This window comes from Sceloporus occidentalis, unplaced genomic scaffold (genome assembly GCF_023333645.1).
Source record: "Sceloporus occidentalis isolate IW3139 unplaced genomic scaffold, rSceOcc1.0.p SCAF_3, whole genome shotgun sequence".
NCBI lineage: Eukaryota > Metazoa > Chordata > Lepidosauria > Squamata > Phrynosomatidae > Sceloporus > Sceloporus occidentalis.
The window spans coordinates 248,896,045-248,921,601 of record NW_028316983.1 but is presented as its reverse complement, the minus strand read 5'-3'; the positions used below and the strand labels follow the sequence as shown (position 1 = coordinate 248,921,601).

The window sequence follows — 25,557 nt, the reverse complement described above, 5'->3', positions numbered from 1 at the left end:
AGCGAGCGACCGACCTCCTCTCCTCTCCTTCTCCTTCTCCTCCGAGGCTGGCGGCGCGTGAGTCGGGCGGGAAGGGGCTGCCTTTTGGGGGACCTGAGGAGGGTCTGCCCTGGCCTTGGCGCTGGAGGAGGTCTTGGGCAAAGAAGGGCCATTGGCCAAGCTCTTGTGCGGTTGGGGTGGACTCTAGGAGGACTACACCCCCCAGAATCCCCGTCCTCCTGCCATGCTGGGAGTTGCATCTCCCCCCCCCAAAAGAAGGCGAAGGGGTAGAAAGAGGGATGACAGTTCCCAGAATCCCCCATCGTTGTGGCTCGGGGATTGTGGGAGTTGCAGTCGGAAAAAGCAGCTTCTTTCAACCCACTCCATCGATCTGGGTTGGGTTTTTAGAAAGAGGGACTACACTTCCCAGAATCCCCACTGTTATTAGTGGATTCTGGCAGTTGTAGTCCAGAAAGCAGCTTCCTCCACTCACCTGTCGATCTGCCTTGCCTTGGGGATTCTGAGAGTGGAAGCCAGGGAGGGGTTGAAAGGAGGACTACAGTTCCCAGAATCCCCCTCGTTGTGCCCAGGAATTCTGGCAGTTGTAGTCCAAAAAGCAGCTTCCTCCACTCGCCATCTGGGGAAAAAGGATTGCAGTTCCCAGAATCCCCCAACCACAACAATGGGGATTTGGGGAGTTGTATATCCCCCCCAAAAGCAGAAAGCAGGGAGGCTGTTTTGGTTTTGTATATCTTGGGTGGGTGGGTTTCTGAAAGCCTATGTGAGCCAGGGATTATGGGGATTGTAGTCCCAGAATGCTGCTCCCCCCCCCCCCCACCATCATCCACTGTTTTCTTTGGAGTGAAAGGAAGGGAAGGACACACACTTTGGTCTGTCTTTGGCTTTGCGCACATGGGTCCGATGTGGCCAGGAGAGTCTGGGGCTGAGGGATTCTGGGAGTTGTAGTCCATAAAAGGCACCATTCCCTTGCCCAAGGTTTGGGGTAAACACACAATCACTGGTTGATTGATTGATTGATGCAATATTGATTTCTTGCTCTCTAGATCTCTGGGCAAAATCCCTTTAAAATTTTGAAAGGCTAAAAGAAAACCCATTAAAGAATTGCATCCAGTCAGAAGAAAGACTAATTAAAACCAGTTGGAATGCTTTTGAAACAGTTTGAACACAGGCTTTTGTCCTCCAGCCAGACTGAGGCTCCGGGGCATTCTGGGATTTGTAGTCGCTTTCCCAAGTGCTGGGTTTGGAGAAGAGGGAAGGAAGATAGGCCAATTTATTATTCTTTATTTCATTTCTGTGGCTCCTGTCCCCCAAAAAGGGACCCAAGGCGGCTGCCAATGGTTTTTGGCTTTGTGCCTGGGGGATGCTGGGAGTGGTTGTCCCCAGAAGTGACCTTCTCCCAGCTCCAGGTTGAGGGTTGAAGGGCAGAGGAGAGGCGCACGTGCTTTTGGCTTTGAACGCTCCTTACTCAAAGGGGGACAAAGTGGGGCCTGCCAAGAACAGAGGGAGGGTGTGACCAGGCTCTTTGCAAGTGCTGTCGCTCTGAAAGATTCATGGAGTTTGCAGGAGATAAACCAGAAGATAAACAGGGTCATCGTGACGAAGGCATATTTTGCAAGAAGCCAGAGGCAAATCCATGGATTGCTGCGGTTGACTGCCTCCCAGTCAGTTCCACCCTACGAACGAGGGATTTCCAAATCCCCTTATCCTGAGCTGCTCTGCTCAGCTCTTGTAGGTTCATCATAGGACAGGATCCTAGAATCTTAGAGTTGGGAGAGACCTCAAGGGCCACCCAGTCCAGCCCTGTTCTGCCATGCAGGAACTCTCAATCAAAGCATACCCAACAGAAGATGGCCATCCAGCCTCTGCTTAAAGACAGCCTCCAAAGAAGGAGATGCCACCAAAGTCTCCGAGGGAGTGTCTTCCACTGTGCAACAGCTCTTACTGTCAGGCAGTTCTTCCTAACGTTGAGGTGGAATCTCTTTTCCTGTAGTTTGAATCCATTGTTCTGGAGCAACAGAAAACAAGCTTGCTCCATCCTCAACATGGCACCCCTTTAAATACTACAGGGCTATCATATCACTTCTTAACCGTCTCTTCTCCAGGTTAAACATACCCAGCTCCTTAAGCTGTTCCTCATAAGTCATGGTTTCCAGACTTTGATCACCCTCCTTTGGACACATGGCTCCAGATTCTCAATGTCCTTTTTGAATTGTGGTGCCCAGAACTGGACACAGGATTATTCCAGGTGAGGCCTGACCAAAGCAGAAGAGAATGTCACTATTGCTTCCCTTGATGCAGCCTAGAATCGCATTGGCCTTTTTGGTGGCCATATCACATTGTTGACTCATGTTCAACTTGTGGTCTCCTAGGACTCCCTTTCATACGTAGAAGACTCCTTAAGCCAGGGGTCCCCATCCCACTTCTGTGCATTTCATTTTTTCCTGCCTAAGTGCAGTGCCTTACATATCTGTTTCTGTCCAGGAAGAATTTCCACGATGAGTGTTTCTAGCTTTTATTTGGTAATGCCCTTCACTTTTCTGGAATGTCTTACATTTTACAGTGCCTTGTCCACTTTTGTGGTTATGACGTCCGATCACCCTGAGCCTGCCTTGAGACCTTGGGCAAGTCTCAGCCTCATAGAATCATAGAGTTGGAAGAGACCGCAAGGGCCCTGATCCAGTCCAACCCCATTCTGCCATGCAGGAAATTTAAATCAAAGCTTCCCTGACAGATGGCCATCCAGCCTCTGCTTAAAGACCTCTAAGGAAGGATAATCTCTTTTCCTGCAGTTTGCATCCATTGCTCCGGGTCCTAGTCTCTGGAGCAGCAGAAAACAAGATTGCTCCCTCCTCAATATGACACCCCTTCAAGTATTTAAACAGGGCTATCATATCACCTCTTAACCTTCTCTTCTCCGGGCTAAACATCCCCAGCTCCCTAAGTCCTTCCTCATAGGGCATGGTTTCCAGACCCTTCACCATTTTTGTCGCCCTCCTTTGGACACATGGCTCCAGTTTCTCAATGTCCTTTTTAAACTGTGGTGCCCAGAACTGGACACAGTATTCCAAGTGGGGCCTGACCAAAGCAGAATAGAGTGGTACTATGACTTCTCTTGATCTAGACACTGTACTTCTATTGATGCAGTCTAAAATTGCATTGGCTTTTTTAGCTGCTGCATCACACTGTTGACTCATGTTCAATTTGTGGTCTACTTGGATTCCCAGATCCCTTTCACACATATAAATCTCGTTCACCCAAATGTCACCCATCCTCGGGAAGGCAATGGCAAACCTTTGAACAACTCTTGCCAAGAAAACCCTAGCATAGCTTAGTTTTAGGATTGCCATAAGTTGGAAGTGATTTGAAAGCACACAACAACAGTAAAATGAATATGACATTGAAGGCATCCATAGTTTTTGTGGAGCTGGTCCTTGAACAGTCTCACTGTGTGTCCAGGAAGGTTGCAATGTTCTGCAACTGGTTTTTGGGCATTGCTATTTGTAATGTTGGATTTGTATGTCCATTAACATAGAGGCAGTCCTGTTTGTCCAGTGTAGAGCGTGGAGGGGCATTGCATTGCCATATATATCGTGTTGGAAGAAGAGCAAGGAAATGTACTCAATGCATTTACCTTCACTTATCAATCTGAACAAGTGATCAAATTAGGCCTTGCTTGTGAGCATCTCTGGGGGACTGTGTCCCAGGAGAAACACTGAGCTAGCTGGCCTGTTGCATGCAACTCCTTTGGAAGAAGGAAGTTGTCTCTTGCTGAGCCTTTGCCTCTAAAGAAAGCTTGGAGTACAGAGTCCAGCATAAAGAGAGATCTGGGGTGAACTCGCTATACATGGCAGGGTCAGTTCAGGTGAGCATTTCAGTGCAATTGATTTTAAAAGCCAAGAACGTAAGAGGAGGCCTGCTGGGCCAGAGCAAAGGTCTATCTCATCCAGCTGCCTTTGTCTCCTAATGGCCAACTAGAAGGTTCTGGAAACTTACACTAACTTATTTCCCGCCTTCTCCCTTAAATTGCCAGTCCAGGTACCTTACAAATTAAAATGGAACCGGCACAAGGAGAGGCGGGAAATAAATAAATAACAAATAGGAATTAAACATACTAAAGGTCTATGTAAAACCAGACTTTAGCTGCCAATAATAATAATGTGTGTGTGAGAAAGAAAGAGTTTTTGCTGTATCCCCTTAACCACGTTTCCCCCCTAAACTAGCCCCGTCCCCCCGTGCTTTAGGCATTAGCAGCCCCATAACAATTGGAGAACCGGCTGCATTAATTTCTGTCAAGCCGGAAGAGTTTCATTGTCTTTCCTGATACAGTGGGCCCACCCCATTTACAGCTTTGACTTTTGTGAATTGGATTATTCACAGATTTGATTACTGTGTTCTCTCTCGGTGCCAGTCTGTGGTCAGTTTCCACCAGAGATTGCAGAGGTCACCCAGAGAGAACACTTCTCCAGGCATTGGGTTTTTTTGGTCCTCCAGTGAATTCGGTGGTCACCCTCTGGCAGGCGCTGGCAATAGAATAGAGAGATTCCTAGAGAGGTGTTTTCTCAGGTAAAAGAAACAGTGGTCTTTTTATTTGCCATCTTTCCACTTTCTAGGGGCCCTGTGTCCCTAACGCCAGCGAATGTGGAGGACCCACTGTAAACCATTGCATGGACTTAGTATATTCTTTCATCCAGTGTGGGAGCCTTGGCGTTTCACAGAATAGATTAAAACAAAAGCATGGCTGAAATGCAGTTTTATAGAGTCAGCCCTCAACTTTCGCAGGGTTGGGTGCAAGATCCCTGCAAAAGTGGGAAAGGCACAAATATAGGTCTGCTGTTGTTTTTACCTAACTTAACACTTCTCTGGGCAATTCTAGATCCTCCGGCACAATTCTGTGGAATCAATCTGGAGGACCTAGAAATCCCCAGAGAAAACATGTTTCCAGTTGCAAATAGGGCAGCAGAGGGGAGGTGACAGCAAGGGCAGCAGATTAATTTGAGCCGTCTGCAGATAATCAAATCTGCAAATACTTAACCCATAAATGTGGAAGGACCTCCGCATATTTTAAAAAGCTCATATCCTATGAAAAACAGCAGTAATGTAAAATAGTTTGAAAACATTTACAACGTAACAGAGGATAAAAATGCAGCGCTCCCCCTTTAAAAGCCTCTTCCAGAGCAACCAGTTAATGGCCCAAAGCCTGTCTGAATGAAAAGCCCTTTGCCTGCAGATGAAGGAGACAGAAAGGGGCCCAGTCTAGCTTCCAGTGGGAGGGAGTCCCACAGCCTCCTGGGAGCAACCCCCACCAACACCTTCTTTACACAGAACTGCCTTTGCCACTTGCTTGTCCTTTCACCCAGCCTGAAGAGGTCCCTTTGAAGCCCTTTGAAATCCACTTGTATTTTCTCCAGGCAGATAAGTTTGTGCAACCCAGAGGCCTGAGCAGCTCCTGCTGGTTCTTTGTTCCTGATAAGGTAAACACGCTTTTTAAAAGCCCAGATTCCCTTCATTGTGAAAACAGTCTCTTCCCCTCTGCTTCCTGTCCTTTTAACTTGTTTCTAAACTTGTATAGGGACCCATCCTTTAATCTCCCCTGTTCTAGCCAAAGGCTTGCTGCCCTCCTTTCAACTGTGGGGAGCCTGGAGGTGGGCGAGAGTCTGGTTGTTTTTCTGCAAGGTCCCGGACTTAAAGAGTTTCATGTTTGGGCGCTCTTGATAAGGATCTCCTTTGGAGCTGTAAAGGAGTAATTGAAGGGCAGAAGAGGAAAGTCTCTTTGCATTTGTGACTGTGGTGCTGCTGGTGCCCATTTCAGAGTTTGCCAGAAGGAAGAGGAACAGGGGCCTGAAAACCTAAAAGGGTTGGCAGAGCCAGAAATGTCCCTGTTGAGGTGCTGAGGATGGTTGAGAAACTGGGAAAGAGCTTGTCTAGATCCCCTGGTCTGGGGGAAATCAGCCCTGGATTGGTTGGTGGGATCTCATCAGCTTTATGGTGCCCTGGAAAGAAGATCTGGCTGGAAGCTGACCAGAAGGTGGACAGCAGGGAGGGGGCATGACACCGGCAGAGCAACTGTTCCATTTGTATAGATATTTCTTGCATGTGTGTTCTTCCCTTCCTTTAAGGAGCTCAGGGTAGTGTTTCAGCCTGGTCCAGACCTAGCAAGGCGGCGGGCACAGAGAGTCTCTGTTGCTAATGGGAGTTGTGTTTTCAGGATCTCCAGAAAGGCACACCTGGCAATGGAAGATACTTGACATTTGCGTGGCATTTGGCATCTGGGACCTTGTCTTTGGCTCCCCTGTTTGTGCACTTGGGAATGATGTTTCTGGCTCCATGGCCTTGCAGAGGAGGATGCACCTGAAACAGCTGGTGGCAGGTAAGAATGGTCAGGAGAACTCCTTAAAGCTGACCATCAGACAGACTGTCTCATGCCTGGAGATTGAACCTAGGATGCCTTCTCTTAGGGAGTCTGTCTAAGCCAGACCTGTCAGGTTTCAGGCAGGGGTAATTCCCAGCTCTACCCAGAAAGGCTGCTGGGACCTTCCACATTGGAAGAGAGGAAGCTTCCCTGACACTGAGTCTGACCTTGGTTCAGGTGGCCTAGTATTATCCATGCTGACTGGCGGCAGCCATAGCTTTCCAGCAGGGCTTCAGGTAGGATTCCTTTCCTAGTCCTGTTTGGACATGCCACCCTTGGGGCCTTCTTCCTAGGCACATAAGAAGCTGAGTCAGACCTATTGGGAGCTGTAAGGTTATACGGAAGATGTTGTTTTATGTGTTAAATGTTGTGGTGATAAGGAGGTGTTGGGAGCAGGTGGCTGAACAGGGTGGAATAAGGCTGGGGAATGACAGTTGGTAGACTAAAACAAAATACACAGAAGTGTGATACCCTTATTGGCCAGGAAAAAGGCACAAAACACTTCATGCAGGCTTTCAGAGCTCCATTGGCTTCTTCATCTAACAAAAGATGTTAATCATACAGGAGAAAGGAAGAAAACTGACAGTATTGGAGTCGCAGGCCTACATTTTGCCTATAAGTTGTCTCTGTTGTAGTTCCATGGGTTTGGAGGGATCTCAGTGCAGACAGAGGCCATGCCTTTCTTGACCATGTTGTGACTGAGACAAAGGACAATAAAATCTAGACCCCATTTAAATTGGGTTGATACCCAGTTAGTAGAGTTAGCAGTTAGAGAGTTGTGTGGTGAAGTGAGTGAACAGGTGAAGATTAGGGTTGAGAGAGCCATCTAGTATTTATGAGCCCATTAGAGCTCTAAGATCATCTGGAGAGACTCTCATCTCTGTCTTTGTTAATCTTCAGGTGGAAGAGCTCTCAGTTTTCTACGTGGGCGCGCAGAATTTAGGGCTCTTCCACCTTCATTTCCTCTATCTACTTAGGGCAGGGGTAGGCAACCTTTTTGAGCCGGGGGCCAGGTTGCTGTCCCTCAGACAACTGGGAGGCCGAAGCCAAAAAATAAACAATTTTATATATATATATATATATATATATATATATATATATATATATAAATAAACCGGAACAAATGTGAGACAACATTTTCAAATGGAGGACACTTTTTAAAAAAAAAAAAATGGAAGACATGCGAAAAAATTTGCTAATTTTTAAAAAAATGTTAATATAAATGCATGTTTCTGAGGCTTCTATAGACAATTGCTCCCCCTTGCCCCCCTCCTCCTGATAGGCCAAAGGCCCCTTGCCCTCGCGCGAGAGGCCAAAGGCCCTGGTGGCAATAGGCGGCAGGACCAGGCTGGGGCTGGTCCCAAGGCCTCACCGGGCCGCATCCGGCTCGTGGGCTGTAGGTTGCCTACCCCTACTTAGGGCAGGGGTAGGCAACCTTTTTGAGCCAGGGGCCGGGTTGTTGTCCCTCGGACAATTCGGGGGGCCGAAGCCAAAAAAAAATAATAATTAAATAATTTTTTAAAAATTTAAATAAATAAATAAACTGGGACAAATGTAGGACAAAATTTTCAAATGGAGGACACTTTTATATAAAAAGGGGGAGGACACGCAAAAAAATTTGCTGATTTTTTAAAAAAATGTTAATATAAATGCATGTTTCTGAGGCTTCTATAGACAATTGCCCCCCCTTGCCCACCACTTGCCCCCACTTGCTCCTCCTTGCCCGCCGATTCTGGAGATCTGGGATCGATTCCCAGGTCAGCCATGGAAACCCATTGAGTGACTTTGGGCAAGTCACACTCTCTCAGCCTCAGGCAATGACAAACCCCCTCTGCACCAACTTTGCCAACAAAACCTAGGAAAGGCTCGCCATAAGTCAGAAACAACTTGAAGGCACACAACAACAACAACAACAACAAGCTCCATGCAAGACCTAACCTGCATCTGCACCGGAGAAATAACCTGGTTTGGCACCACTTTCACTGCTATGGAATTCTGAAAAGTGTGTCAAACTTCTGGTATCAAACTGGGTTATTCCCCCAGTGTGGATGCTTCCTAAGACTCTTCTATACCCAAGGACTCCATCTCTCTACACTTCCCAGAACCCCACAGCCATGGCAGTGAAAGTGGTATCAAACCGGGTTATTCCCCCAGTGTGGATGCAGCCTAAGTCTCTTCTAGGAAACCCAAGGACTCCATCTTCTTCCTCTTCCCCTTGTTTTGGCATTTTGCACACAAAGCACCCGCGCCTGTTGTGGCTGCAGACCCGGAGGCGAAGTTACCTTCTCCAAAGGCGGGAGTAGGTGAGAGCCTCTGCGGCCAAAGCCTTCCAATCGAGGCCGGGGGTGGAGATGAGGCCTCTTGGGACCTTGGGACCGGCCCCAGCATGGACCTGCCGCCTTTGGCCTCTCGTGCGAGGGTGCAGGGCCTTTGGCGGGGTCAAAGGCCACTCGCGCGAGAGGCCAAAGACCCCGCGCCTGTGGCAAGCGGCGGCAGGTCTGTGCTGGGGGCGGTCCCGAGGCCTTGCCGGGCCGGATCCGGCTCGTGGGCCGGGTTTGCCGACCCCTGACTTAGAGCATCATAGAGTTTTCATAGGCAAGGTGTGGACTTGCTGTTGCCTTCCTCTAAAATATTGTCTACAGCCCCTGGTATTATTCCTTGACCGACTGACCCCCACTCAAATACTAACCAGGGTTGACTCTGCTTGGCTTCCAGGATCAGATGTGATCTGATGATTTCTGGTGCTGAGCCCCAAATGTGTGCTAATAGGAGGACAAAGAGGGAGACAGCCTAGCCTCCATTGAAAGTGAGTTCCACAGCCCGAGAGCAGCCCATAAGGAAGCCCCCGCCACAAAAGGTATTGGAAACCAAGCCAGATTGAGTGGAAGAATACAGGGTTTGGAGAGCTTTATAGATCAGAGCCAGCACTTTGCTGGTGAAGCTGTCATAAAGAGGGCACTGCATGCTTCCTGCAACTGACCCCAGTCTATGCCAGCTGAAATTCTTGGACACATTTCAAAGGCAAGGCACGTTACAGTAGTCCAAATGGAGTGTAACAAAGGCGCGTTCCGGACAGGCCCTATGGGGTGCCGTTGTTACGTGCGAGGAGCGGCACTTCCTGACACACCTTGCCCCTCGCACGTAAGGAGGGCGTCAAAATGGCAGCGTCCTGTACAGATGGGCACTGCCATTTTGACTTGACGGACGCTTAGCGTCCGCACGTCTTGGCGGCCTTGTGACACCACAAGGGCGCCATTGGCACCTTGCAACTTCACAACGTCACTGCAAGAAGAACCCGCTTTTTGCAGGCTCTTTTTGTTGCGCGGAGGAGCCGCGCGGTTTGTCTGCTGCGGCTCCTTCACGCAGCAGAGAAGGGCGGCGGCATGCATCCATCAGCAAGGCATATTAAAACTTTGTTTTCTGTGTATGAATACAAATCATTACTGCAAACAAAACATAGTCTATGACATCTTCTGTCCTGGTAGAAACAGGGGTATTCCTGAGCATGCCTAGGGAACATCACATCTGATAAAGAGGAAAAGGGGGGCAGGCTGTTGTTTATAATTATTAAAATGGATTGATTTCCTGACTTTTGGAACTGTCTGGGTACAGATTGCCTCCATTGCTCAGTATGTGAAAGAGGAAACTGCCATCTTGTGGTGAAAGATGGACGTCTACCTTCTTAATTTCCTCCAAAGGGAAACTGAGGCAGCTTCCTTTTACATTTATTGTAGTGGGGGCTTATGTGGGAGTGTCACTGCACCGGACATGAAGATGCACCACAAACAGGGCGATGCAGCAAATGGGTGAAACTGTGTCCAGACTTTGATTTCCAAACATTCCTTTCAGCATTGCCAGCAAGGTTCTTTCAGGTCTGAATTGACATTTTCAGCAAAAGCATATGCCACTTCTATGATTCCATCTTCTGTTTTCTTTTCAGGAGTGGTTTTCTGAGAAACACTTGGCACATTTCTGTTTTCTTTCTTTCCTCTGGATTCTAAGAAATCCACTTCATACAACAAACATTTATTTTCTAAATAAGTTACCCCCCAGCTCCCCCCTCCTGCAAGCAGTTGCTTAAACCTATTTCTTAAGAAGACCTGGTAATCTTGGAGAGATGCATAAACATTTAATTGGAGGGACCCCTTCAAACCAGCCAACTTCAAATAATAGAAATCCACATCTGAAATGTCCCTGAGAGGTGGTCTCTGTTTAAAAACCTCCAGCCAAAGAAAACCCTCTGCTGTTACTCCTTCTCACTACACATGTTGGGGGACCTGCTTGCCCCAAATAAGGAAGTGGCCCTATCAACTATAAAATGGGGATTGGGTGTCTCTCCTTGCATTTTATGAAGTATAGAATCTAAGAGTTGGAAGAGACCACAAGGGCCATCTAGTCCAACCCCATGCCATACAGGAATGCACAACTAAAGTGCTCCTGAAAGATGCCCACTCAACCTCAGTTTATACACCACCAGAGACAGAGAGCCCACCACCCTCTGAAGCAGCCCATATTCCATTCTCAACCTGTTCTTACCGTCAAGAAGTTCTTCCTAATGTTTAAGTGGGATCTCTTGCTGTTTGAATCCATTGGCTCATGTTTTACTCTCTGGAGCAGCAGAAAACAAGCTGGCTGCATCTTCCACATGACATCCCTTCAGATACTTGAAGGTGGTTATGTCAGGTCACCTCCCAGTCTTCTCCAAGCTTAACATACCCAGTTCCCTAAGTATTCCTCATAAGGCTTGGTTTCCAGCCCTTTGAGCAACATGGTTGCTCTTGGTCTCTAGTCATGTTCCATCTGGTCAGTATCCTTCCCAAACAGTGGTGCCAAGGACTGGAAACACTATTCTGAATGAGGGCCAACAAAGCTGAATAGAGTAGAATATACAGTCAAAAATTCAAATTCAGGTTTGCATTCAAAACATTTAATTCACAACAGGCATTTGCAGGTTAACATTCCTCCAGAGAAGCTAATCCTTCTAATACATGAGACTAATACAGAAGGAGACATGAAAGGAAGGGGATTCAGTGAGTCTGCAAATGCAGGGAGCCAGAATCATCATCATCATCATCATCATCATCATCATCATTATTTGTATCCGCCTCTCCCTGTATTGGATCAAGGCGGGTCTTTCAGAAGGATCTGAAAGAAGCTTTGGCCATATTTGAGCATGCAACAACCTGAGATTTTTGTGGAGAAGAAAGTTTGGCTTGGGTTTAGCAGAGCTGTTTTCCCAGGGATGGAGATCAGGTTTGGAAGAAAGGTTTGGAGAGGGGGCAAGGGAAGGCTTGTGGGGGGATGGGGAAAGATTTGGGTCTACTTTTTAGCAGGTTTAGGATGCTTTGAAAGTGATGGGGTTGTGAAGGGAAAGGAAGAGACAGTGAAGAGGGAATCAGCTGAAATGGGAAAAAGATTGGGGTCTGACAGTGAGGAAAGAGATGCAGATCCAGAGTTTTACATCTAAGAAATTCTGTGCTATCTAAACCCCACTTACTCTAAATAACAAAGAGGGAGGGAAGAAAGACTGCTGAAATTTCCCAGCAGAACAGACCCTCCATTTGCAGGCGTTTGGTGTCCATCTCAAAAACAGAATGCCCAGCTGTTTTATAGAAACGGAGAGGAAGGCCTACAGGTGGGAAGGCAACTGGTGGGGAGCCCAGCCGTGGCCTCTCTTTGGTCATTTTCTCTTTCCTCTCCTTTGGTCTCCATGGAGTCTGTACAGGTACAAGGGACCCCAAAGCAGAAGAGGACAGCCTCTTCCCTTTGTATCTGACTTTCTGGCAAAGGCTTTGCTCTGTAGAGCAAGTGACCTGACTGGTCAGGCCAGCCAGGTAAGCAGGGCAGGAAAGAGGCCTTTCGTGCCTCACCTTTCACAGGGATAAAGGAACCTGCCCTGACTTTCTCAAGCATCATATTTCCGCTTTTCTCCTGCAAGAGTTGACACAGCAAGAAACAGGCGTGACTCTTCCATCCACCTCTATTCCAGACACTGAGAGTTGTAAAAGATTACATTTCTCAACATTCTCAGGGGAGCCGGCTTTCCAATAACTTCCCAGAGGCTTTTCATTTCCTCCTGTGATTCCAAAATCACTTTTTCAGTAGCTGCTCAGAATCTGTTTCATCTTTCGTGGCAATCCCTCCTCGGTCTCCATATTGCTCAGGCCTCAGCCTCTTGCTTCTCCATCTGTCTGGAAGGCCCTCAACAGCTCTTTCTGAGAGAAATGGGGGCCTGCTTACCCCATAGACCAACCTAGTCACTTTGGTCTAAGGAAGAGGCTTGTGTGGTCAAAGAACCAAAGAGTTGGAGCATTCAGCTAGTGCCACATTCACCAGAGATGCTTCTTAGGGTGAGTCAGAGGAAGTCATCTTCTCAATGATCCCTCCATTGAGGATTGACTTCCCTTTAGAGCATGGGTGGGCAGACAGTATTGCCCCCCAGTGCTCATTTTTGCTCCTCCTCTCTCACCTTTAGTTGTTGTTGGCTGCCCTTGAGTCATCCTTGACTCCTGGCAACCCTGTGGATGGGACATCTCCAAGCCCCTTGTCCCCACTGCTCTATAGAAGTCTTGTAGATTCAGACCCATGTCCTTGTCATGCTTGGATTAATCCTGCCGTGATGTAGTGCTGGGGGAACCTGTTTGATCCTAGAGGTATCAGATGTTATATGATATGAAACATGTATGGTTATGATTTGTTGTTCTTATTTGTTGTTATAGCATGTAGTATGGAAGATGGGTACTTGGGGAAATATATACAAGGGGGGTGTATTTGGGAGTGGGTTGGATTCATATCATAGGGTAGTCAAATATGTGTTATTTTATAGGTTTAAACTGTTGTTAACAGCATGGATTGAGACAGCTGCAGGGAGAGCTTGCTATAACTGGGCCTAGAGAAAGAATGTGGGAGAGTGGTCCCCCCCCCCCCCTTTAGCTGCTTCAGCGGCTACAAGGACAGGGTTATCTCTGGATGGAGATCCTGACTGAGAAACCAGACATTGTAACTGAAGTAGGCATTGTTTTGGGAGAAAATCATTTTCAAGTGCTTTTATTATGTGTGTGTGTCCCTGATTTCTAACTTCTAATCTTCTGTGATTCCAGTAATAAATGTCTTTCTAATCATCCACTGAAGACTGGTAGACTGTGTCTGAGTTCACCTCATTCTGACAGTCCTCCTTAACTGACTCCATCCATCTGGCTGGATGGCCATCTGTCAATGGGGATGCTTTGATTGTGTTTTTCTGCATGGCAGAATGGGGTTGGACTGGATGGCCCTTGCGGTCTCTTCCAACTCTACGATTCTATGATTCTATGATTCTATGGGGTCTTTCTCTCTTTCTGCTGCCTTCTACCTTTCCTAGTATTCTTATCTTTTCCATTGAGATGTGCTTTCTCGTGATGGAGCCAAAGTATGACAGCCTCAGTTTAGTCATCTTGGCTTCCAGGGAGATTTCAGGTTTGATCTGTTCAAGGACCTATTTGCTTTTCTTTTTGGCTGTCCTCTGTGTCCTCAGCAGTCTTCTCTAGTAAATTACTTTTCTTTTTAATCACTTTTTTTCACTGTCCAGCTCTCACATCTGTACTTGGGGATGGGAATACAATGGCTTGGAGCTGTTGCTGAATTTGATGGTGCAGAGGCAGTGATGAAATAAAGCACATTCCCAGTTTAAAACAAGGCACAGGAAAACTTACACCTCCTTTTAAAGGGGACCCACATACCTCAAAGTTCAATTTTATTTTAAAACAAGCCATATGCTCCCAGCATAACTTGTTTTAACCTAGAAATAAGACTTTAATCTGCCATTGCCCCAGCAGATTTCCAAGTCTGTGTTTCTCCTGTGTATTCAGTCTCATGTATTTTCTGCTGGGCAATTTGCTGCCAGGGTAGCTGGAGCTAGGCTAGAGCAGGGACTGATGGTCTGGCTCAGTCTAAGTAAGCAGCCTGTGTTCATTTGTACACTGCATCTTAGATCCATAGAATCACAGAGTTGGAAGAGACCCTAAGGGGCCGTTAAATCCAACCCCATTTTGCCAAGCAGTAATGCACAATTAGAAGCACGCCTGAAAGATGTCCATCCAACCTCCTTTTAAAGACACCCAGTGATTTATTTTATTTTATTTGCAATTTGAATCCTCTGCTTTGTGTCCTATCCTCTAAAGCAGCAGAAAACAAATCGGCTCCATTTTTGACATGATATCCCTGCAGAGATTTAAAAATGGCTCTCATCATGCCACCTCTTAAAAACAAAGCTGTTTTCTCTCCCTAGGGATGAGCAGCAGTGCTCCAGAGGACCTCCTGGCATAGCTCAGGCTGCAAGATCCAGTCCTCCTTTGGATTCCTGGGCTGGTGGCCTTCACCAAAGGTATGGCTGCCCCACTCTTGTCCTTCCCTCTTCTTTTGGCCCCAGGCAGCAACCATCCCTTTGGTTGGGGCTCTGAGGCCCCTTCCTGTCCAATAGGCAGGCCTGTGTACTCTTCAGTCCCTGAGGAAGAATCCAAAGACATTACTGTATTAGTCTGAATCAGAGTGGAAACAGAATCTTGTAGCACCTTAGAGGCTGCCTAAGAGAAAAACATTAGTAGCGTAACCTTTCGTAGACCTAAATCTGCTTCATCTGATGCAGATTACTCAAGTGCAGATCTGATTCCTTGGATCCCTAAGGAAGGGCACGGCATGGCCAGGATCCAGGCCTTGCAGGTTCCTCAGCTGGCAGGAACAGGATTCAAAGAGGGCCACCAGTGCCCATGGTGGTTGGCAGCATAAGGGAGACAGAGGGGGGAAGTCAGGCCCTGCCCCTAGAAGATTCCTAGCTTGATATTGGTGGTGAGGGGGGATGGAGAGCTTTGAGGGACAGGCATGAGAAGAGGTGGTTGCAAATGCTTCATTGCAATTGGAAATAAAGGTCACATTCATTCATTGCTTGCTTGTTTTGGTCTCTTCCCCTGCCCGCTTCCTTTCTCTCTCTTATCCCCAGGCGAAGATGTCTCCCTCCCTGAACGGCCGGGCTGTGGTCACCCACTTTCTGGTGGCCCTCTTTGGGATGGGCTCCTGGGTCTCTGTCAACTCCCTATGGGTAGAGCTGCCGGTTGTGGTGAAGAGGCTTCCAGAAGGTAACCGCTGGGGCTGGAAAGTTGCTGGCCAAAGGTGGAGAAGCTTCTGCTTTGAGCACAGTTCCATGCTGGCTGGTTTAGCAGAGAAAGGAGGGCAAAGCTGAGTGCTCCCTTTGAAATTCATAAGAACGAGGCGCTTAGAGGAGGGGCCATATTTGAGTTGCAGAGCATGTGCTTGGCATGCAGAAGGTCCCAGCTTCATGCCCTGGCTTGCCTAGCTAGATCAGTTCCATAGGGTCTGGTAAGATCAGCTTTAGTGTTCCTGTGCAGAAGGTCTCAAGTTCAGTTCTTAGCCTCTTTTCACAGTTCTAGAGAAGAACCATGCGAAACCCACGCCAGAGTTGATAATATTGGCTTAGAAGGACCTCCATGGCTCAGACTCGTGGTTTTCCAAGCCTTTACAAGAAGCAGAAGGAAGAGGACCTGGCAAGGGATGCCAGAGAGATGCTGTCTCCTTTCCTCACCCCTTGATAGGTTGCTAAATTCCTTGACTCATGGTCCCATGACAGAGACAGCACCTCCATTATGGTTGACCCTGGGAGCTCTGGGTCATTCCCAGACAAGGATTCACCTAGTGAGGACATGAGAATAAGCCTTTCCTGTGTATGTATGACCTCTTTGTTTAAGCAGAGCCTCCCCCTCTGGATCCATAGAGGCACCCACCCCCTGCTCCTTATTGGAACACAGTGAAGGAGACAAAGAAGGCCTTTTTTGCTCAGTCTCTTTGGCCTGGGAGAGGGGAGGTACAGCTGCTTGTGATATCCATAGAATGCAGGCAGGCAGCTGTGGATTACTATCATTAACTCATCAGTTGCATGGCAGTGCTTCACCAAGAAGCCACACTTCTGCTAAGGAGACCCCAGTTTCCCTGTGCAGGTTGAATTACTATATATACTCATGTATAAGTCAAGGAATTTTAGTTAAAAAAATGGATCAAACCACCTGCGTTGACTTATTCACATGTCAGTGTAGGTTCTGTACTCTTATGAAAAAAGGTACCATTGACTGAGAGAAGGAGTGGCAAAGGTGACTGTTTAGTCCTTCCCAAGAGAACCTAAAAGAAGCACTGCCCCCTCTACTCTTTCTGCCATGGCGCCACTTTGGCCTTTTTTGAATGCCTGGTGCGAAAATAACAGCGGTATTTATCCATCCAGCCTTTAGGGTGAGCGCAAATAGTTATGCTGGAATTTTGTAAGTTCTTTGGCATTGTTTCCCTTTGCTTCATCCTTTATACCCTATGTTACATGCACTTATATTTTACCCTCGACCTATCCATGGGTCATATCAAACCCCCTAATTCTGGCCACAAAACCTATCCTCGACTTATACATGAGGTGGGCTTATAATCAAGTATACACAATAAAGTCACAGAGTTGGAAAGGACTGCAAGGGCTAGTCCAACCCCCTGCCTTGCAGGTATGCACAGCTAAAGTACCCCTGAGAGATGCCCACCTAAACTCTGTTTGAGGACCTTCAAAGAAGGAGAGCCTACCACCGTCCATTCTTGCAATTTGAACCCATGGGTTTGGATGGATTCATCCATCCTCTGGAGCATCAGAATATAAACCTGTTCCAGCATCCACCTGAAAGTCCTTCAGATATTTGTCTGTGGCTGTTAGATGACTTCTCCACCTGCTGTTGTCCAAGCTAAGCATATACATCTTCAGACCATTTTATCATCTTAGGGTGCATCTACACTGTAAAAATAATGAAGTTTGACACCACTTTTAAGTGCTGTAGCTCTATCTTATGGAATCTTGGGATTTGTTGTTTTACAGGGTCATTAGCCTTCTCTGCCAAAGAGTGCTGGTGTCTGACAAAACTACAAATCCCAGAATACTGTAAGAAAGAGCCATTGGCAGTCAAAGTAGTGCCAAACTGTATTATTTCTACATTGTAGATGCACCTTAATTTTCCTTCCTTGGATCACTATTATATTTGTGCTTATAAATGTAATGCAAATACAGTTGCGCCTCCTTTTTTGCGGACTTGGAATCCGCGTCCCTCGCCCATTCATGGGCGGCAAATGGAGGGGGACAAAATGGGGCACACCAATGGGGCTTGAATATCGGCAATTTCCCATTTTTGCAGGGGAGTCCGGAACAGATCCCCGTGAGAACGGAGGGGCGAGTGTAATTCCAATTTTTAAAATTGCATTGGATTGGGTAGGGGTCATGGCATTCAAGCTACTTTGGCACAGTTTTCTGGGGCAAACAAGAAAAAGGAAAAGGTGTGAAGGAGGGCTGGAGGCTCAGCAGTGGAGGGGACAGACTAGGACCATCTGAGGTTGGGGGGGCAAAGCCATATTTCCCACAAAGCCTTTTTTGAAAGGAAAGGCTGCAGGGATTCTATAGTAAACGATGTACACCTTTGGGATGTCAGCTCAGCTCCACTCTCTTCCCTTCTTTTTAGCATGGAACCTCCCTGCCTACCTGTCTGTCCTGATTGCCCTGGGAAACATTGGTCCCGTGGGCGTGACCCTGGTTCACCACTTTGCCCCTGGGAAGCTGAAAGAGCGTTGGCTCATCCACTCCATCCAGGCCTTAGCTGTGGGGGCATCCCTCTTCCTGGCGCTCTTCTGGGACCACACATCCACGGTGGCTGGTGAACAGCACAGCGTGGCCTACTTGGTGCTGGCGTTCCTGCTGGCCTTGGTCTGCTGCACTTCCAATGTCTCATCTCTGCCCTTCATGTACCAGTTCCCACAGCTCTACATCCGGACCTTCTTCATTGGGCAGGGACTGAGTGCCCTCCTGCCCTGCGTGTTGGCCCTGGGGCAGGGTGTGGGGCAGCTGGAATGCCCCAATGCCACGCAGGGTGGCAACGCATCCCAACCCCACTATTTGGAGGAGAATTTCTCAGCCACTACTTACTTCTGGCTCCTCATGAGCATGCTGGCCATCTCAGGGCTTTCCTTCCTGGCCCTGGTGATCTGGCATGAGCATGGTAATGGTGACGGTAGTGGCTCGGCTGGGGAGAAGAGCTCTTCCAAGGAGAGTGTGGAAACTGAGGAGTCCTTCCCACTGCAGACTGATAGCACACCTGCCTCTGAGTGCGCCCTGGAGAATGCAGCCACTACGGGGGATTCGGCCAAGCCTCCAGCTGCCCCTTTTTGGACGGGGAGGAACATCTTCCTGCTGGTGCTGCTGGGGGTCTCCAATGCCCTGACCAATGGGGTCCTACCCTCTGTGCAGACCTACTCCTGCCTGCCTTACGGGGTCATGGCCTACCACCTGTCGGTGGTGCTCAGCAACATTGCCAACCCTGTGGCCTGCTTCCTTGCCATGTTCCTGCTCTGTAGGTGAGTCACTAGTGATGACATTCATCGTTGGCATCATGGGCTTTGCTACACATGTTTGCTCCTGCATTATTGTTGTTAGTATTAATGTTGTTTTTGTGTACCTTCAAGTTATTTCCAACTTAGGGTGACCCTAAGGAATACCATTGGCATCAGCATCTTTACATTTATTTATTGAATTATTAATATACAGTGGGTCCTCGGTATCTATGATATCCGTGGGGGATCCATTCTGGACTCCCCCCCCCCCCACTGTGGGTATCAGAATCCGCAGATGATCAAGCTTACATTGTCTCCAATGACGGTGCGTGCATGTGGCTGCACCATCATTAGGGATAACCCTCATTCCCAGTGGCGACGCGTGCATGCAGCCTTTCAGGTGAAGTCCTGTCCATGTGTACATGTTTCATTTAGGACAACACAGGTTTGCCAGCCACGGATGCTCAAATCCATGGATAGCAAGTCCACAGATACCAAGGTCCCACCATACAGTCTTCCCTCCATTCTCGCAGTCTTAAAACTATGTTTTTTGCTTATGTGCAAGGGGCGAACGGAGAGGGAAACAATGGAGTGCGTGCCCGCATGCTCCCCCAGCAGCGCGTCATATTCTAGCTAATGGGGCTTGAATATAAGCAAAAACGCCATGAAAAAGGAGGGGTGACTTTATTGCCTTTTCCCTAGGCTGGGTCTCAGGGTGGCTTACAAAAATTATTACAGGATACATTAAAGATTATATTCTTTTCATTATCATCATTATTTCTTGCCCACCTCTCCCTATGGATGGAGACTGCAAATACGCAGAATGAGTCAAAGACACACATCAGTTTAAAATAACAAGACAAAAACATATTAGAACAATCAATCCAGATTTTAAAATTCAACATTTAAAATTCACAATTTAGAAATAATCTGGTTAGGCCTGTTGGAAGAGACTGGTCTTGAATGCTCTTTTAAATTCAGACAGCTTATTCAGTTGTCGGTCATTCCGCAGTCTCTGGGCAGCTGAAGAAAAGTCCTCTGGCTGACTGGAGCAACTGTCCCCCAGTATATGCCAGTAAAAACAGGCAACAAATAACTAAACTAGATGCTGAATTAAAAGCAGTTTAAAACACATCCATTAAAAAGGCAAGAAATGAAAATTAGAAGCCCTTATAATTCCTTATAATTTAGAAGCACAAGCCCTTTCCTTATATAAACAGTCAGTTCCCAGAGGCCTGTCAACAAACAAACAAACAAACCCTGGCTTACCTGGTAAGGGAAGGACAGAAAAGATGGAACCATTCCAACCTCCCAGAGAAGGGAGCTCCAGAAACTGGCAGCAGCCACCAAGAAGGCCCTGTCTCACTTGGTGCCTTCCTAGGATGGCTTCTCTGGGATGTGGCCCTCTAGACCACAAAGAGGCAGTACATGGCTGAGGTTCCAGTAGGAAAAGACCCTTCCTTTACTGGTCCTTGAACTGACCGTCCCCATGGCTGTGAGGGAGCTGGGTGAGGGTTGGATCCTGCTCTGACTGTCAGCTCTTTTGAGCCACATCGGAGGATTGCACTGAAGAGTCAAAACTGACGCATGCACACAAACTGGAGTGGGGCATCTCAGGGCCACCCCACTGGATTCCCTGCTTCTCTGTCTTCCAGGTCGTCCCTGGGTCTGAGCATCATCTCAGCTGCAGGCTGTGTCTTTGGAGCCTACCTGATGGGGCTGGCAGCCTTAAGCCCCTGCCCACCGCTGCTGGACAGCCCTGTTGGCACCGCCGTGGTGGTGAGTATGGCGGTTATTCTGGCTGCACTGCTTTCAGCATTGGGGTGAGGGAGAGGAACATAGCTGCCCCTTTCCCCCAAGGAGCAGTTCTCTGTGGCCTTCCTCTAGGTCAGGAGTGCCAAACCAGCTCTCCAGGCTTCCCAGTCTTTTGTTGGCAAGAAAGGAGGGGCATAAGCATTACCTGCCAGGGAAGCCTCCAGGAATAGTACCTGTTAGTCCTTCAAATAAGTCCCACCTTTACTGTTTAACTCAGAAAATGCCAATTTTTGTCTCCAAAGTCAAATGTGGTCTTGTGGCCACTTGTGACGACAGGAGACTTTTGATGGCTGAAGTGGCTGCGTGGACAGAATTGGGCCTGGAATGGGTAGCCTTCTCCTGTGCTTGATAGCCACAGCTCCTGTAGGAAACCATGTAGTTCCATTCTTTGTCCAGGTCATATTGTAAGAAAGAGCTTGTATGACTTCATGTCCTGCAATAACAGAATCCTACCCGGAGGAAGGCTGTGCTGGGTCCCCAAGTTCCCACTCAACTGTGGGGCTGGCTAGGCAGTGGTAGACTGGTTGGGCTGGCTTCCAACCTCACCGACAAAATGCACATTGCTGTGAGGGTAACAATGCTGGCTGGCAAGAGGTCAGGGAGACTAGTGGCCTACACAGCACCAGCTGTGCTGGTTAGGGCACATGGGAGCTGTAGCCCCAACAACACCTGGAGGGTCTCCTGCTCCAGCTGGGAGTAGCATTTCGATTTAGACCAACCTTCCCTCAATCCATTTGCTGTTCTTACCTAGAGCAGCCCACTGAGTCAATTGCAGAATGGTAAATCAACACTTACACAGATTGTGTGGCCTCAGAGCTACTCTTTTTGGGACTAGCAGTTGGATTTAGAGCAGGGATGAGAATCAGACAGCCCTCCATACATCTGCAACTCCAAGCATCACTTATCCTTTGCTGTGCTGGATGGGAGTTGCAATCTGACAGTATCTGGTCCCCATCCTTGATTTAGGGCCACATTTGGAAAGATGAGTTGCTGATGTAGTGAAAAAACAATGTCACTCATGTTTGAAATTGCTGCTTTTGAAAGAGAGGGTTCATGATTCTCAGTTGCTCCTAAACCTGTCAGCCCCAGGCCCAGCTGTTTGCCTCCTCCTGGTGCCCCTGCCAGACAGTGCCACCCACCCCAGTAGGCAAAGGAATGGAGCCCAGCTGAAGGCAAGTCTTCTCTTGGCAGGTGATCTCCTGGATTCTCTTCCTGGGCCTCTTCTCCTACCTGAAGGTGGTGATCGGCAGCTTGCTCCATGAGGCTGGACACACCGCCTTGGTCTGGTGTGGGGCCAGTATCCAGGCTGGCTCCCTGGTGGGGGCCCTGGTCATGTTCCCTCTCATCAGCGTCTACCATCTCTTTGAGAGCGGGAAGGACTGTGTGGACAACTGCAGGGTGTGAGCATTGCTGGGGGATGGCAAGAGGGGTCCCCAAGGACTGGAGGCCTCTCCGCTAGAGCCGGTCCCTGAGGCCTCAGAAGAACGGTTCCTCCGGCTTCCAAGGTGGCACTTCACGTTTAGCACTTGCGGCAGCCATCGCTGCCAGAGAGGTTTCTTTGACCTCTTTCCTAGCTTTTGGGGGGAAATCTCTCCTCCCAGACAATCAGTCTCCCCAGTCCTGGCTTTCCTGTCTCAGGCAGGTTTTCCATGGGAGTGGGGAGGAGGAGGAGGAGGAGGAGGAGAGGGTCTCCTGTAAGACCTCCAAACCCTTACCGTCTCCTTGGACCTAGCCTGTCGGTGGAGAGGCAATTTCTTATACTGCACACATGCACACTTCTTCCCAGGAAACCTCTGTTGCTTTTTGCCTTGGGCTGTGGGAAGTGTTGACCTTTTCTCTGTAGCCATACTGTAGCCATACAGTGCCAAGCTGGCCTCTGCAAATCTGTGGGTTGCCAGGTAAGCAAGTGCAGCAGTGGTGGGGGACTCATGTGTCTCAGGTCTCTGACTGTCCGCCTCAGAAGAGAGTGGTGGGTAGTGAACTATTGTATATGCTCATGTATAAATCTAGAGATTTTAATCAAAAAATCAACCCAAATAACCTAGATCCATTTATCCATGGGTCAGTATAGTGGGCCCTACTCTTACGTGGGGGATCCATTCTGGATCCCCCCCCCCGCGTAAGAGAAAAACTACATAAGCTCAAGCCCCATAAGGAGTAATGGGGTTGTGCCTGCGGCATGCTGTGTGGCGCACAACACAGTCACGCACTCCATTACTCCTCCTGGGGCACAGGAGCCTTTTTCTGGCACGGGTTCCAGCGTATGCTGAAAGCCGCGTATGGTGTACCCGCATATGACACAGGTGCACTGTATACTTACTGTTCCTTAACTCTTATTGACAAAGGAATCAGTCCCTTCTCTGAGTAGAATAGCAAAAGGGGAGAGCTTAGTCCATCCCGGAAGAATCTAAAAGAAGCACAAGATTCCCTCTACTCTGTTTACCATAGTGCCATTTCTGACCTTTTTGAATGCCTAGGTGAGAAAATGGCGCTGGTGACACCTCTTTGGCACTTCCCTTAAAGCAGCACTAAGAGAGTAGAGGAGGTCATTGCTTCTTTTAGGTTCTCCCGGGACGGACTAAGTTCTCTCCTTTAGCTACTCAGAGAAGAGGATGGTTCCTTTTTAAATAAGAGTTAATAGTGTACCTTTTAGCTTTTGCCTCCTTTTTGATGTGTATGTTTCCTGAGTTCTGTCTGTCCCATATCACACGGAAACCGTTTCCCTTTGTTCCCTCCTCATCCATCCAGCCTTTAAGGTGAGCACAAACAGTTATGCCTGCTGGAATACTGTAAGTACTTTGGCATCGTTTTGCTTTACTTTGTCCTTTATATCCTTGGTTAGATAGCCCTAAGTTTTACCCTTGACTTATCTATGGGTCATATCAAAAATCCATAATTTTGGCCCCAAAACCTGCCCTTGACTTATACAAGAAGTTGACTTATACATGAATATATACAGTAAAGCAGGCGTGGATGCTTCCATGCCCCTGGCTTGACTGCTGCTCCTCTCCTCTTCAGTAGATAAGCCTCATGCAGCTCTGGAGAATGGAGGAGTTTTCCTAATTCCCTTCTGCAGGGGCTGCTTTGTCCCAGGTTTGTGGGGCTCCCCTCCCTCACCAGCCTTGCCTTAAGCGTAGCACTCTCTTTACGTTGGGACCAAAGTCACCCCTGCTGCGGGGGGCTCCCTTTTCCTCCCCCAAATTCCTTGTCCTGAGTCTGGTAGGGCTGCAGCCTTCCTGGAATGGTTTTGGTAATGGCAACGGCTTCAAGGATGCCACAAGGAAAGGCAGTGACTGCCTTGTGGCACTGAACAGTAGGAAAGACTCGGCCTTGTAATGGGCAGCAGGTGACAGTCTGCATTGCGGGGAGATCAGGAATAAACTTTTTTTCTATCTCAGACTTTGCTTCCTTTGAATGCTTCATGTTCTGCAGCTTTTGCAAGAGAAAACTGCGAGCCACAACAAAATGAGGTGCCAGTGAGGTTTGTTGGCACTTTGCTGCACGCACCACTCACCTAACCCACAAATCAGTTCCCAAAATGTCCTTCCCCCCATTCCTGCCATTTAGAAAAGTAACAGGTATATCTCTGTTCCTGGGCACAGTTACTGCTTTTACAGAAAATCTGGTACCAAGAGGTAGAAATAGCACCGTTCCTACACCCCCAGAGAGCCAAAACAGGTCAGGTGAGCATTGCAAAAGCTTTTTAAAACTGTTTTGAACTGTCTAGGAACCATGTTAAAAAATTTCAAAAATTCACGCAGGGATGTCTTTTCTTCCTTTTCACCCGTCTCCATCCTTGTTACCATTTCCATTTGGGAGGCAAAAATGATAGTACCCTGTTTTAAAACATTGGTTGGTAGCTGTTGAGGCAGTCCTCCTTGCTCTGCCCTTTCCTCTCTGTTTTGCTGTCATGCTCAATAAGGGATTCTGGAGGCAGTGCTCTTTACTTGCCCTCTTGTAGGCAAGCCCACTGTGATGGTTCCCTGGAGAGAGCAATGCCCTGTGCTGGGCCCTTACTCTCAGGGAGCCCCTTAAAAAGAACTATATTTCCGCTGCCACCACTCAGTGAATTGTCAATGAACTATATTTCCCAAGCACACACTGAGACTTGCTGGGAAGAGAGATCTAGTTTCCTTTCTTGCTAACCCAGAGCAATCAGGGGAGTTAAGGCACGTGTACAGGAGCAAAGAGATAGCAGATGCTTTTAAAAGAAAGAGTTTATTTTAAAGAAATAATATAGAATAGGAAGGTATCACTCATGCCAGGCCTCCTTGCCTTGCAGGTCAGAAAACACAGTTACAAAGATATTCATTTCAGGCAAGCTATTAGATAAACATAACCAAAAAGACCTAGACGTACTGACTAACACTGTTCCTGAACTACTCACACAATGATGGGATTTGCAGTCCTTGTGGAGTTCTTGGAATCAGGGAGCTGGCTCCTTGCCAACTCTACCTGCATTCCTGAGCCGGTCCTCCGGCTGCTCAGAGGACAAAGACAAGCCTCTGGTTTCCCCAAGCAAAGCCAAGATGGAGAACGAAGGACACATGGTCCTACAGGGGTATTTAAAGCCCTCTCTTGGAATCTTTTGAAACTGCCGCTCTGGCACTGGTGATTGGACAAGTGAGCCTTACATCAGCTATGATGCTACAGCTCATTAGCATGTGATGTCATCTCTCATTAGCATGTACCTCCTCCCAGATTAACCCTTTGTAGTTCAGGAGAAGTCCTCAGGTGACTGGGACCAGTCATCACACCCACAATGCCAAATGGGGCTCAGCTGGGGCTCAATCCTATTCTTTCCCAGCTTTGTTTATTGTAGACATATTGATGCAACCTAACACTGAAAGTCTAGACTCATAGAGTTGGAAGAGACCGCAGGGCCATCCAGTTCCACCCTCTGCCATGCAGGAACTCACAATCAAAGCATCCCCGACAGCCTCTGC

The 25,557-nt window shown here is 48.0% G+C and overlaps 1 protein-coding gene across 8 annotated transcripts; it reads left to right on the top strand.

Moving 5' to 3' along the window:
- Positions 1–19: 19 nt before the first annotated feature.
- Positions 20–24,008, top strand: LOC149317772 (solute carrier family 52, riboflavin transporter, member 1-like). 8 transcript variants are annotated; one of them, XM_089518180.1, is made up of 8 exons: positions 20–57; positions 2,103–2,245; positions 6,206–6,367; positions 14,676–14,771; positions 15,384–15,519; positions 17,932–18,820; positions 20,452–20,575; positions 21,803–24,008. In XM_089518180.1, exons 5-8 carry the CDS (start codon positions 15,390–15,392, stop codon positions 22,013–22,015), a joined length of 1,356 nt encoding a protein of 451 aa, XP_089374306.1. In that variant the 5' UTR covers positions 20–57; positions 2,103–2,245; positions 6,206–6,367; positions 14,676–14,771; positions 15,384–15,389; the 3' UTR covers positions 22,016–24,008. The 8 variants fall into 8 exon arrangements, with proteins under 8 accessions (XP_089374306.1, XP_089374305.1, XP_089374307.1 ...); XM_089518179.1 differs by lacking the exon at positions 2,103–2,245 and adding an exon at positions 5,409–5,471 and having other exon boundaries at positions 29–57; XM_089518177.1 differs by lacking the exons at positions 20–57; positions 2,103–2,245 and adding exons at positions 2,855–3,862; positions 5,413–5,471.
- Positions 24,009–25,557: the final 1,549 nt, after the last annotated feature.

Bases quoted from the DNA above. Each gene is read 5' to 3' on its own strand.
- LOC149317772 (XM_089518180.1), top strand. From the start codon at position 15,390: ATGTCTCCCTCCCTGAACGGCCGGGCTGTGGTCACCCACTTTCTGGTG. The intron at 15,520-17,931 runs GTAACCGCTGGG...CCTTCTTTTTAG, and splicing joins GGTGAAGAGGCTTCCAGAAG to CATGGAACCTCCCTGCCTAC. The intron at 18,821-20,451 runs GTGAGTCACTAG...TCTGTCTTCCAG, and splicing joins GCCATGTTCCTGCTCTGTAG to GTCGTCCCTGGGTCTGAGCA.